The sequence below is a fragment of the Lepus europaeus genome, chromosome 9, assembly GCF_033115175.1.
Source record: "Lepus europaeus isolate LE1 chromosome 9, mLepTim1.pri, whole genome shotgun sequence".
In the NCBI taxonomy this organism is placed as follows: domain Eukaryota; kingdom Metazoa; phylum Chordata; class Mammalia; order Lagomorpha; family Leporidae; genus Lepus; species Lepus europaeus.
The window spans coordinates 56037679-56052302 of NC_084835.1; the positions used below are offsets into that span (position 1 = coordinate 56037679).

The 14624-nt window shown below is 43.7% G+C and overlaps 1 protein-coding gene across 4 annotated transcripts in view; it reads left to right on the forward strand.

Annotated features, from left to right (window-relative positions):
- The window catches only part of PTPN2 (protein tyrosine phosphatase non-receptor type 2), a 114257-nt gene that overhangs the window by 61448 nt on the left and 38185 nt on the right, over positions 1-14624 (forward strand). For all 4 annotated transcript variants that reach the window (XM_062201327.1, XM_062201324.1, XM_062201326.1 and 1 more), the window contains exons 3-4: positions 1131-1231; positions 7498-7596. In XM_062201327.1, coding sequence (XP_062057311.1) covers positions 1131-1231; positions 7498-7596 — 200 coding nt within the window. The remainder of the gene's footprint in view (positions 1-1130; positions 1232-7497; positions 7597-14624) is intronic.

Consider the following 14624-nt stretch of genomic DNA (forward strand, 5'->3'; position numbering starts at 1 on the left):
AGATAATATAAACAATTTTTTTAGTTTAGAGAGAGAATGGATCTTATTTCCTTGAGGGGAACAGTTTATAATAAAGCATATTTTCCAGACTTATTGTCAGGCATCATGTTTTCAGTTTATAGTTCAGTGTTATGCCTCTTACAAATATATATTTAGGATTCTAAGTTAATGTTAATTCTGTTGTTGTACATTTGCTTTTTTTCTCCTTGTGTCATGCTTGTCTTCCTATCAAAATGATAATAATATCAAATTTTATATTTCACATATTTAAGATAGCATAGGTTCTAAATATGAGCTTTTTGTTTGTAAAAGCTAGAAATATGTCTAAAATATTAACAGTCTTAAGAAATGTAGCATGTTCACTGTTCTTTTAAAGAATACAGTATTTCAGCTGTGTTTAAATATTTTTCAGCACTTAACCTAAACACAGTGTTGTGGGTTTTTTTTGTTTTGTTTTGTTTTGTTTTGGTGTTTTTTTTTTTTTTTTTTTTTTTTGGTTTTTTTTTGACAGGCAGAGTGGACAGAGAGAGAGACAGAGAGAAAAGCCTTCCTTTTCCGTTGGTTCACTCCCCCAATGGCCACTTTGGCTGGCGCACTGCACTGATCCGAAGCCAGGAGGCAGGTGCTTCTCCTGGTCTCCCATGGGGGTGCAGGGCCCAAGCACTTGGGCCATCCTCCACTACACTCCCTGGCCACAGCAGAGAGCTGGACTGGAAGAGGAGCAACCAGGACTAGAACCTGGTGTGCCAGCACCGCAGGCAAAGGGTTAGCCTATTGAGCTATCGCGGCGCCAGCCCTAAACATACTTTTAAGTGCTGAAAATTATTGAAATATTGTTGATTGTTTATCAATTGAGAAGTGAAGAAAATGATATACAGTTTCCCTGGAGAAACTGGAAATGCAGTTTCATATGTTTGAGGCCAGTTATTCTTTGGTGTAGATAGAATCAGTTTTTAGGCACAAGAATCTAAATGATCCTTTTACTCTAGGAAGATAAGTACTTTATTCATCTTTAGTCAATTTTTTCAAATTTCTTTTCCCCTTTTATTAATACATAAGCCATTAATGTTAAGATTTAAAAAAATGACAAATTTGCAATGACAGTTATGGTTTTTGTTCTCCGTTTTCAGATGATCACAGTCGTGTTAAACTGCAAAATACTGAAAATGATTATATTAATGCCAGTTTAGTTGACATAGAAGAGGCACAAAGGAGTTATGTTTTAACACAGGTAAGTAGTATGATACCGAACAGATGCCTGAAAATGGAATCGTGTGGATCTGCTTTAAAACAGTGCTAAAAGTATATCTTGCCTGATTTTGGAAATAAAATGCTGTTTTAGATTTTGGATTTTTTGTTTGTTTATGCAGTGAATTACAAACAACCTTTGAAACATAAAACATAAAAACACAATATGTAAAGTTTTGAAACTTTGAATATTTCACTTCAAAGACATTTTAAGAGTCATATGTTTTGTGAAGGAAAGCTCTTCTGAAATGGCTTAGGCAGTTCTCTTTGGGTAGACTCTCTTCCTTGCCTTTGACTTCCCACAGAACTTTAGTAATGCTTTGCCAGCTCTTCCTGTTCTCATGTAACCCATGCATATAGCCAGTAGGCCCTGGAAAGAAGCTCTTCTCTTCCCCTCTGGTGGCGTGCGTTTCCTGAATGCAGCCACGCCTTTGGAAGGGTCTGGCCATCTGCAGGCCAGGGGAGTACAGATGCCAGTGCCCCTGAGGATACACTAGAACAGAGCCCTGGCTCCTTCGGCTCAGAGTGTTGATAGCTGTGCCAGATGCTTGCCTCTCCATGAGCTTTTTTTTTTTTTTTTTTTTTTTTTGACAGGCAGAGTGGATAGTGAGAGAGAGAGAGACAGAGAAAAAGGTCTTCCTTTTGCCGTTGGTTCACCCTCCAATGGCTGCCGTGGTCGGCGCGCTGCGGCCGGCGCACCGCGCTGATCCGATGGCAGGAGCCAGGTGCTTCTCCTGGTCTCCCATGGGGTGCAGGACCCAAGCACTTGGGCCATCCTCCACTGCACTCCCGGGCCACAGCAGAGAGCTGGCCTGGAAGAGGGGCAACCGGGACAGGACCGGTGCCCCGACCGGGACTAGAACCTGGTGTGCCGGCGCCGCAAGGCGGAGGATTAGCCTAGTGAGCCGCGGCGCCGGCCTGTGCATTTATTTCAAAATATTTGTACCAAAACATCTTTTATTTCAATAGTCCATAATAATCCATGAACTTTTTAAAGTGCCCTCATACATATGGGAAGATACTCCAAACATCGACTAGGGAAAGGCAATTCTACAGCAGGGATGGAAAAAACAAAAACAAAAGAGCAAGGATGAGGGGCCAGCACTGTGGCTCAGTGGGTTAATACCCTGGTCTGAAGCACCGGCATCCCGTTTGGGTGCCAGTTCAAGTCCCGGTTGCTCCACTTCCGATCCAGCTCTCTACTATGGCCTGGGAAAGCAGTAGAAGATGGCCCAAATCCTTGGGCCCCTGCACCTGCCTGGGAGACCCGGAAGAAGCTCCTGGCTTGGGAATGGCGCAGCTCCAGCTATTGCGGCCAATTGGGGAGTGAACCGTCAGATGGAAGACTCTCTCTGTCTCTCTCTCTGCCTCTCCTTTCTCTGTGTAACTCTGACTTTCAGGAGAAAAAGCCATTGTAATCCATAAACTGTACTTTGGAAATTTATATTTACTAAATAAAAGTTTAAAAAAAATATTAAACAGAGTTATATTAAAAAAAAAACTTGCAAAAATTGGGAATAGATGAAAATTTTTTTTAAAAAAAAAAGAGCAAGGATGGGGAATGTTCAGCCCAGGGGTTGTTTAAGCCTGGCAGAATCATTTGGTCTGGGCCTGCAAGGCAACCGCAGGCAGGACTTGAAATTCAACAAATCTATACAGGCTTACTTTTTTTTTTTTTTTTTTTTTTTTTGACAGGCAGAGTGGATAGTGAGAGAGAGACAGAGAGAAAGGTCTTCCTTTTTGCCGTTGGTTCACCCTCCAATGGCCGCTGCGGCCGGCTCATCGCGCTGATCCGAAGGCAGGAGCCAGGTGCTTCTCCTGGTCTCCCATGTGGGTGCAGGGCCCAAGCACTTGGGCCATCCTCCACTGCCTTCCCGGGCCATAGCAGAGAGCTGGCCTGGAAGAGGGGCAACCGGGATAGAATCCGGCGCCCCAACCGGGACTAGAACCCGGTGTGCCGGCGCCACAAGGTGGAGGATTAGCTACAGGCTTACTTTAAAAAAAAAAAAAAAAATTTGAGCCCAACATGTTTTTCATTTTACTTTCTATTTTTGTTTTTTTAAGATTTATTTATTTATTTGAAAGTTGGAGTTACAGAGAGAGAAGAGGCAAAGAGAGAGAGAGTGAGGTCTTCCATCTGCTGATTCACTCTCCAATTGGCCGCAACAGCCAGAGCTGTGCTGATCCGGAGCCAGGAGCCAGGAGCTTTTTCTGGGTCTCCCACGTGGGTGCAGGGACCCAAGGGCTTAGGCCATCTTCCACTGCTTTCCCAGGCCACAGCAGAGAGCTGGATTGGAAGTGGAGCAGCCAGGACTTGAACCGGCGCCCATATGGGATGCAGGCACCACAGGCGGCTTTACCTGCTACCTCACAGCACCAGCCACCAGGCTTACTTTTTTTTTTTTTTTTTTTTTGACAGGCAGAGTGGACAGTGAGAGACAGAGAGAAAGGTCTCCTTTGCCGTTGGTTCACCCTCCAGTGGCCACTGCGGCTGGTGCACCACGCTGATCCGAAGCCAGGAGCCAGGCGCTTCTCCTGGTCTCCCACGCGGGTGCAGGGCCCAAGCACCTGGGCCATCCTCCACTGCACTCCTGGGCCACAGCAGAGAGCTGGCCTGGAAGAGGGGCAACTGGGACAGAATCCAGCGCCCCGATGGGGACTGGAACCCGGTGTACTGGCGCCGCCGGCCCAGGCTTACTTTTAAGTTGATAATTTTGTATGGCCCATGAATGATGGCAGAAATGCAGTCTGTGCCACCCCCTACCCCCAAGCAACAATCATCCACCACTTTTTATCTGTATAGTAGAGATTTTTTTAAAAATACTTGTTTTTTATTTGAAAGTCAAAGTTAAACAGAGAGAGAAGGAGAGGCAGAAAGAGAAAGAGGTCTTCTATCCGCTGGTTCCCTCCCCAGCTGGCTGCAACGGCTGGAGCTGTGCCCACATGGGTGCAGGGGCCTAAGGACTTGGGCTATCTTCTACTGCTTTCTCAGGCCATAGCAGAGAGCTGGATCAAAGTGGAGCAAGACAGGACTCGAACCAGTGCCTGTATGGGATGCTGGCACTGCAGGCGGCAGCTTTACCCACTGTGCCACAGCACCGACTCCCATAGTAGAGATTTCAAAGTGTGTTCTACTGCGTGGTCAGATACGTTGAAGGAGAGTCAACATAATACAACAAACATGACGATAGATGTGAGCATGCAACCTTATTTTAATGACATTGACTGAAATGTCTGTGACGAACTGGTTAAAGTTAGATAGATTATATCATTGGCAATGGCTACTCTCAAGAATTGCCATTTTCTGCCTTTCTGGAATGTTTGAAGTTTTTCTTACTCATATTTGTAACTTTTTTGTTAAAGATATATTTATTTGAGAAGGACACAGAGAGTGATATCTTCTGTCTGCTGACTCATTCTCCAGATGTCCACAGTGGTTGGAGTTGAGCAGATCTGAAGCCAGAAGCCAGGAGCTTCTTCAGGGTCTCCTACATGGGTGCAGGGGCCCAAGCACTTGGGCCATCTTCCACTGCTATCCCAGGCCATTAGCGGGGAGTTGGATCAGAAGTGGAGCAGCCGTGACTGAAACCACCACAGGCAGAGGCTTAACCTAGTATGCCACAGCCCTGACCTCCACAACATTTTTTAAAGACTAGTACTTACAGTTCAAAATTTTACTTTAATTTTCAGACAACTGTAAAGTTAAGTGGAAAAGAAGGACTGCCCTAGATCCCTGTCACAGCCCTTTATTTTTCTGTTATTGCAATATTATTTATTGAATCTTCTTTCTTTTTATTTAACAGAGTAAGACAGTGAGAGAGAGAGACACAGAGAGAAAGATCTTCCTTTTCAGTTGGTTCACCCCCCACATGGCCGCTATGGCCGGAGCTATGCCGATCAGGAGCCAGGTGCTTCCTCCTGGTCTCCCACACGGGTGCAGGGCCCAAGCACTTGGGCCATCCTCCACTGCCTTCCCGAGCCACAACAGAGAGCTGGACTGGAAGAGGAGCAACTGGGACTAGAACCCGGAGCCCATATGGGATGCCGGCGCCGCAGGCGGAGGATTAACCAAGTGAGCCACGGCACCAGCCCCATGAATCTTCTTTCTTTTGTTAGTCCTTGAAAGCATGGGTCTTTCTCAAGATTTTAATTTAGCTTTTCCTCCACCTACCCATCCAGTCTACACCTGAGCTCTCAGAGACCATGATTGTAACCTTAGAGAGGGCAGGTCTGGAGCCACATATCCCTGCTCAAATTCTGTTGCCAATACTTCACCTGCTTCTCGTTCAAAGGTTTACTGGGACCTACTTTGTGGCTGCCATGGTTCAAATAAAGCAGACTTTGATAACAGTCCCTGCCATTATGAACTTTACTACTTTCAGGTGGGAAGTGAACAGTTAATTTGTAACATTGTTCTTAATTTCACAAGTGCAAGCTTCCTTTTTTCCCATGGAACTTCCATGATCCTTGGGAAGCAGGACCTCTCTTTCTGCTATAGAAGATGAAGGAGACAAAATTTCCTTTGCCTGCCTCCTTTACAGCTAGAACATGACCCAGCAGATAGTCCCACTCATGATTTTGTATCTGGTGTCCCAGCTGTTGCTACAAAAGCAAGATGTGACTAGGGACAGTATCAGGTGCAAAATCCCAAGTTAGCTCTCTTTAGGGCAGAGGCTTGTCTGTGCTGTAACTTGGTTTTCACTCAAGCCTGGGCCTCCAGCCTTCAACTCTGAAAGCTACCTAATATCCTAAACAGTTTCTTTTGTGCCAAAGTAAATACAAGGGTGCCTTAAAAAGTTCACAGAGAGGGTGCCAGCATCATGGGTAGCAGCTTAAGCTGCTGCATATGACGGATGATAGCATCCCATATTGGTGCCGGTTTATGTCCTGGCTGCTCTACTTTTTTTTTTTTTTTTTAAGATTTATTTATTTTATTTGAAAGAGTTACACAGAATCTTCTGTCCGATGGTTCAATCCCCAGATGGACACAATTGCTGGAGCTGGACCAATCAGAAGCCAGGAGCCAGGAGCTTCTTCCAGGTCTTCCACGTGGGTGCAGGGGCCCAAGCACTTGGGCCATCTTCTACTGCTTTCCCAAGCCATAGCAGAGAGCTGGATTGGAAGAGGAGCAGCTGAGACTAGAACCAGTGCCCATATGGGATGCCGGTGCTTCAGGCCAGGGCGTTAACCTGCTGCGCCACAGTGCTGGCCTCACGTTTTTTTGTTTGTTTGTTTGTTTGTTTTTGACAGAGTTGCAGAGTTAGAGAGAGAGAGAGAGAGAAAGGTCTTCCTTCCGTTGGTTTACCCCTCAAATGGCTGCTACGGCCGGCACTGCGCCAATCTGAAGCCAGGAGCCAGGTGCTTCCTCCTGGTCTCCCATGCAAGTACAGGGCCCAAGCACTTGGGCCATCCTCCACTGCCTTCCTGGGCCACAGCAGAGCTGGACTGGAAGAGGAGCAACTGGGACAGAATCTGGCGCCGCAACCGGGACTAGAACCCGGGGTGCAGGCACCCCAGGCGGAGGATTTGCCTAGTGAGCCACAGTGCTGGCTGCTCTACTTCTGATCCAGCTCCTTCCTAATGTGCCCAGGAAAGTTATGGAAGATGACTCAAGTGCTTGGGTCTCTGCCACTCATGTGAGAGACTTGGAAGAAGCTCCTGTCTTCAGTCTGGCCCTGTCCTGGCTGTTGCAGCCTTTTGGAGGAGTGAACCAGAAGAAGAAAGAAAGATTCTCTCTCTCTCTCTGCCATTCAATAAATAAATCAATCATTTAAAAAAAGTTCGTGGAGGGGCAGATGTTTTTCAGAACTTGAGACACCTGCATTCCATATTAAAGTGGCTTGAGTCCACCTGATCCAACTTCCTGCTCTTGTACTCCTTGGGAGGCAGCAGTGATGACTCAACTACTTGGTTTCTTGCCACCTACATTGGAGAACCAGGCTGAGCTCCTGGCTCCAGCATTGGCCTGGCCCAGCCCCAGCTGTTGTGAGCATTTGAAGAGTAAACCGGTGGATGGAAGATCTCTCTTTACTTTTCAAGTAAAATGAATGAAAATTTTTTTTTACAAAAAATTACTGGGAAACTTAAAAGTTGTTTATTTTTGGTGCACAGAAATTTTGAAATCCATGTATAGTTTTGTCAAAATATATATATTTTCATAAATTTTTTAAAGACCACTTGTAAAAGTCAGTATCGACCATTTATAACCAAAAATCAAAATCATCTACTGCATCTTCTCTGTTCTTCCAGGGTCCACTTCCTAATACATGTTGCCACTTCTGGCTCATGGTTTGGCAGCAAAAGACCAAAGCAGTTGTCATGCTAAACCGAACTGTAGAGAAAGAATCGGTGAGTAATATTGACTAGTTACAATTTAGTGTACTTCATAGAATCATTTGTTTAAAAAGATGTCATTGTTGTGGGATGTTCATTCATTAGTTTTGACGTTTGCTTGCTGAAGCTGGTCATCAGAAGAACTAATACATCCTTTTCCTTTCTTACCTTAATCTCCAGCATATAAATATAATAGAATAAATACTGACTAGTAGTGGTTCATAAGTCTGTGGAGTCCTTAGACTTTATTAGAATCTCTGTCACTTATTACCAAAATCTTGGAAAATTCTAAAAATGTTTAAATGATTGTTTTATGAGGGGCCAGCAATGTGGCATAATGGATAAAACTGCACCCCAAATGGGTGCCAGTTTGTATCCCAGCTGTACCACTTTCAGTATATTCCCTGCTAATGGCCTGGGAAAAGCAGAAGATGGTCTGAGTGTTTGGGCACCTGCCACCTACTTGGGAGACCCAGGTGAAGCTGCTGGTTTCTGGCTTCGGCCTGGCGCAGCCCTGGCCATTGCAGCTTTCTGGGGAGTGTACCAATGGATGGAAGTTCTCTGTCTCCCTGTAACTCTTTCAAATAAATGAGTGAATCTTTTTTTTTTTTTTTTTTTTAATGATAGCTTTAGGATCTTATACTGATTTTCAGATTCCTAATTCTTACTTTTTTCTAAACTTAGAGTTGCTGGTTTTCAGTGATGGTACAGATTTTTTAATGTGAAGTGGTACTGACATGCTAGAATTTCCAGCAGTGTCAGTATTGTTATTTACACTGGTTCTTCATGGTTTCCATTAAAGAGATGCTGACATTGTCAGTTTGAGCAGCATTGCAAACTAGATGATTTGTAAGTTTTATTCCTTTAATTTTGGAATACAGCTAGCATATTAATAAGGTAAGACTGCCACCAGAATTTACCAATTTTTTTGATGGCTGGATCTAAATACTTAGTAAGATTCAGGTTTAATTCTTTTCGGGGATTATTGCTTCATAAGTGTTATGTTTATCAAGAGTCTCATAATGTCTGATTATTTTTGTTTTATTGACTTTAGCAGCTACTGTTTGTCAGCATTTAGCTCCTCAATTCATTAGTTACAAATGGTGATATCCTAATTCAATCCTTCAATTTTGTTGAAATAATTCTATAGAGATACTTCCTAGTTTGATAAGTTGACCGGTTACTTATAGTATAGGAAAACTGGTTTTCACAGTAAAGTTGATTCCTTAGTATCCTTAACAGATCATCCATTAGTAACCTGAAAAAGCTTTTTGAATGGGGAGAAGCAGGAAGGTGTAAATTATTACAGATTTAAACATATTTGATAAATTTCACTCCTTTGCAGTTATTATCCTTATTAGTAGTCAAATCATCCCTTCATTGGCTACCAGAAATCTCTTTAGATTGGGCTCTGCATCCATTTAATACAAATCTAAGAGTGTTTATTAGCTTTCTTGCTATCTAGAATGGTGATATTACTTTAAGCTCATCTGAACTCTTTTTGCCCCAAATATGGAACCAGCCATTTCTCTAAAGGGCTTTGGCTTGCTTGCTTGCTCTCTATCTCTATTTTTTAAAAAGATTTTATTTATTTGAAAGGCTAAATGATGGAGAGGGAGAGAGGAAAGTAAGGAAGGAGAGGGAGATTTTTGTTCTGCTGGTTCATATCCCAAATGCCCACAATTGCTGGGGCTGGGCCAGGCTTAAGCCAGGAGCCAGAAACTCCTTCCAGATTTCCCACATGGGTGGCAGAGACCGACCTCAGTGCTTTAGACATCATCTACTGCCTTCCAGGTACATTAGCAGGAAGCTGGATTGGAAATAAGGAACAGCTGGGACTCAAACTAGCACTGAATGGGATGCAGGAATCCAAAGCAGCAATTTAAACCCACTGCACTATAATACCTACTGCTATTTCTCATTAAAAAAACCCTTATATATATATTTATATTTACATATATTTATTTCTTTAGGGCTGGTGTTGCAGTGTAGCAGATGAAGTTGCCGGCTATAACTGGCTACCCATATGGGTGCTGGTTTGTGTCCCAGCTGCTTCCACTTCCTATCCAGCTCTGTGCTGTTGACCTGGGAGAAAGCAGCAGATTATGGCCCAAGTGTTTGGCCCCTGCCATCCATGTGGGACATCCAGAGAAGCACTGGCCCTTGCAGCCCATCTGGGGAATGAATGAGCAGATGGAAGATATCTCTCTCTCTCTCTCTCTGTAGCTCTTTCAAGTAAATGAACAGAAAAATTTTTAAAATTTATTTGAAAGGCAGAATGACAGAGTAAGTGGGACAGACACACAGATACAGAGATCTTCTATGTGCTAGTTCACTCCCACAGATGCCTACAACAGCCAAGGCTACACTGGGCTGAAACCATGAGCCAAGAGCTCCATCCAGATCTCCCACAAGGGTGGCAGGATCCCACAAACTTGGACTGTCACTATTTTCCCCCAGATGCGTTAACATGAAGCTGGATTGGAAGCATGGAGTAGTCAGGACTTGAACCAGGCACTCCAATATGGGATGCATGAATCTCATGCTGCAGCTTAACCTTTTGTAACATGTCCAACTTTATTTAAAAAAAAACATTAACTGACATGTAAAAATTGTGCATATTTAAGGGATACTAGGTGATGTTTCATTACATGTATACATTCTCTAATATCCAATCAAGATAAATATACTTAGCATTTCAAGAGTTTAACATTTCTTTATAGTGAAAGCATCCAAAATTGTATCTTCAAGGTTTTTCTTTTAATGGAGAAGTGTACATTATATTAATATCATTGTCTATAGTCATCTATTCAATTCCATTGGTATATATTTTTTTAAGATTTATTTATGTATTTATTTGAAAGGCAGAGTTACAGAGAAAGAGAGAGATCTTCCATCTACTGATTTACTCCCCAGATGGCCACAACAGCTGAAGCTGGGTCCATCTGAAGCCAGGGTTAGGAGCTTCATCTGGGTCTCGCATGTGGATGGCAGAGTTCCAAGTACTTGGACCATCTTTTGCTGCGCTCCCAGGCCACTAGCAGGGAGCCGGATTGGAGTGGAGCAGTTGGTCTTCAACCAGTGCCCATATGGGATGCCAGTGTTGCAGGTGGAAGCTTAGCCTGCTATGCCACAAGGCAGGCCCCTATTTCTCTGTTTTTAATGCCACTACCATACTGTTTTAATTAATGTAGCTTTGTAATATAGTTTTAAAACCAGATAGTATAATGTGTCCTGCTTTTTCTTTTTTGCTGAAAATCTGTTTAGTTGTTTGGAGTCTTTCACAATTCCATCCAAATTTTAGTAGTGTTTTTTATTGTTCTCTGAACAGTGTCACTGGGATTTTGATAAGGATTGTATTGAATCTGTAAATCGCTTTGGGTAGTGTATACAATTTAATGATGTTGATTCTCCCAATCTGTGAGTAGGGGATATCTTTCCATTTCCTTGCATTAGTGATTATTATACTTTTCAATATCAAAATCTTCCACCTCTGACTAAATTTATTCCCAAGTATTTTATTGTATAGCTGTTGGAGGTGGGATTGCTTTCCTGATTTCTTTTTTAGATGATTCACTATTGGTGTATAACAATATGCTTTTTTAAAGATGTATTTATTTATTTGAAAGGCAAAGTTAACAGAGAGAGAGGGAGAGACACAGAAAGAAAGAGACCTTCCATCCATTGCTTCACTCCCCAGATGGTTGCAATGGCCAGAGCTGGGCCAGGCCAAAGCCAAGAGCTTCTTCAGGGTCTCCCACATGGATGGCAGGGTCCCAAGTACTTGGGCCATCTTTCATTGTCTTTCTCAGGCCATTAGCAGGGAGCTGGATCAAAAGTGGAACAGCTAGGCTACAATATAGCATCCATGTGGGATGCCAGTGTTGCAGGCAATGGCTTTACTTGCTGTGCCACAGTGCTGGCCCCAGTAATACTCATTTTAAAAAGTATGAGAGAGAGAGAAAGAGAGAGAGAGAGAGAGAGTGTGTGTGTGTGTGTATGTGTGTATTTATTTATTTGAAAGGCGTGGGGACAATCAGAGGAGGGATGTGGGGGATGGAAGATCTTTGATCTGCTCGTTCACTCCCCAGGTGTCCACAACCAGGGCTGGGCCAAGCTGAACCAGGAACAAGGAATTCCATTTAGGTCACCCAACCAAATAGTTGGGTCATCATTCACTGCCACCTAGGCACATTAGCAGGAAGCTGGATTGAAAGCATAGTGTAGGGGCCAGCGCTGTGGCGTAGCAGGTAAAGCCGCTGCCTGCAGTGCTGGCATCCCATATGGGTACCAGTTAGAGTCCCGGTTGCTCCTCTTCCGATCCAGCTCCCTGCTATGGCCTGGGAAAGCAGTAGACGATGGCCCAAGTCCTTGTGCCCATGCACCCACATGGGACGACACCTGGTAAGATGCTCCTGGCTCCTGGCTTTGAATCAGCACAGCTCCGGCCATTGTGGCCAATTGGAGTGAACCAGCGGTTGGAAGACTCTCTGTCTCTCTCCAACTCTGCCTTTCAAATAAATATAAAAATCTTTTTTCTTTTTTTTTGACAGGCAGAGTTAGACAGAGAGAGACAGAGAGAAAGGTCTTCCTTTTTCCCATTGGTTCACCCCCCAGATGGCTGCTACGGCTGGTGCGCTGCGCTGATCTGAAGCCAGGAGCCAAGTGCTTCCTCCTTGTCTCCCATGCGGGCTGGGCCCAAGCACCTGGGCCATCCTCTACTGCCCTCCTGGGCCACAGCAGAGCTGGACTGGAAGAGGAGCAACCGGGACAGAATCCGGCGCCCCAACCGGGATTAGAACCCTGGGGTGCCAGCGCTGCAGGCAGAGGATTAGCCAAGTGAGCCGCAGCGCCAGCCAACCTTTTAATTTTTTTCTCTTGCCTTGTTGCTCTAGCTAGGACTTTCAATTCTATGTTGAATACAGGTGGCGAAAGTGAATATCCTTGTCTTGTTCCACATGTTAGTGAGAGGGCTTCAGCTATTCCCATTCAGTATGATGTTAGTTGTTGGCTTGTTAAATGTAGGCCTTTTATATGTAGAGGTACATTCCATATATATTCATATAAAATATAGGAGTATGTTCCTTCTGTACCTAATTTGGTAAGTTTTTTTTATCATGAAGGATTGTTGAATTTTATCAAATGTTCTGCATCTGTTGAGATGATCATAGGATTCTGTTGTCCGTTCTGTTGTGGTGGTGTATCATATTTACTAATTTGTGTTTATTGAACAATACTTGCATCCCTGGGATGAATCCCACTAATCATGGTGAATGGTCTTTTTATTGCAGTGTTGGAATCAGTTTGCTAGTATTTTGCTGAGGATTTTGGTATCTTATATTCATCAAGGATATTGGTCTGCAACCTTATGTTTTTATTGTGTCCTTATCTGGTTTCGGTATCAAGGTGGTGCTGGGCTCATTGAATAAATTTGGAAGAATTGTTTCCTCTTCTCATTTTTTAAATAATTTAAGAAGGATTGGTGTTAATTCTACTTTAAAAAAAAAAATTGTTGAATTTAGCTAATGAAGCCATCTCGTCCTGGGCTAAGTGATTGTTATTGATTCAGTCACTAGTCATTACTGGTCTGTTTTCCATATTTTTTTTTTTCTTATGATTTAATCTTGGTAAGGTTTGTTTGTCCATGAATTTTCAAAGAGCTGGCTCTTCATATCTATTTTGTTTTTAGTCTCTACATAATTTTTATACTCCGAGCCTTATTATTTCAGTCTACCAATTTTGTTTTGTTGTTTTGATTTGTTTTTGACAGGCAGAGTTAGAGAGAGAGACAGAGAGAAAGGTCTTCCTTTTTCCATTGGTTCACCCCCCAAGTGGCTGCTACGGCTGGCACATTGCAGCCGGTACACTGGGCCGATCCGAAGCCAGGAGCCAGGTGCTTCCTCCTGGTCTCCCGTGCGGGTGCAGGACCCAAGCACCTGGGCCATCCTCCACTGCACTCCCGGGCCACAGCAGAGCTGGACTGGAAGAGGAGCAACCAGGACAGAATCCAGCACCCCAACCGGGATTAGAACCCTGGGGTGCCGGCACTGCAGGTGGAGGATTAGCCTAGTGAGCCACGGAGCCGGCCTCAGTCTACCAATTTAGAATTTGATTTGTTCTTGTTTTTCTTTTTTCTTGAGGTGCAATGATATGTTTTTGAGATCTGTTTTTTTTCCCCCTGATTCAGGGATTGATCCCTATAAATTTCTCTTTGTACTTTAGCTCTATCCCATAGATTTTACTGTGTTGTGTTTCTTTTTTTTTTTTTTTTTTTTTTTTTTTTTTGACAGGCAGAGTGGACAGTGAGAGAGAGACAGAGAGAAAGGTCTTCCTTTTGCCATTGGTTCACCCTCCAATGGCTGCCGCGGTAGCGCACTGCGGCCGGCGCACCACGCTGATCCGAAGGCAGGAGCCAGGTGCTTCTCCTGGTCTCCCATGGGGTGCAGGGCCCAAGTGCTTGGGCCATCCTCCACTGCACTCCCTGGCCACAGCAGAGAGCTGGCCTGGAAGAGGGGCAACCGGGACAGGGTCGGTGCCCCGACCGGGACTAGAACCCGGTGTGCCGGCACCGCAAGGTGGATGATTAGCCTAGTGAGCCACGGCGCCGGCCACTGTGTTGTGTTTCTGATTTCAGTTGTTTCAAGAAATTTTATAGTTTCCTCCTTAATCTTTTTATTTCTTGAGAGTAAGTTGTTTAATTTCCATAGTATCTAAAGTTTTTCTTGTTACTGATTTCTAGCTTTATTGAATTGTAATCAGAAAACATACTCAATATAATTTCTTTTTTTTTTTTTTTTTTTGTAAATTTGTTGAGATTTGTTTTGTAACTTACCATATGAGCTATCCTGGAAAATGTTCCATGTGCCTTTGAGAGGAATGTTTTCTGTAGCTATTGGATGGAAAGTTCTATAGATGTGTTAGGTCCAGCTGATCTAGGATACATTTTAACTCTGCTGTTTCTTTGTTGATTTTCTGTCTGTATGATCTGTCTGTTTCTGAAAGTGGGGTGTTAAAAGTCCCCCCCATACTATTAGGCCGGCGCC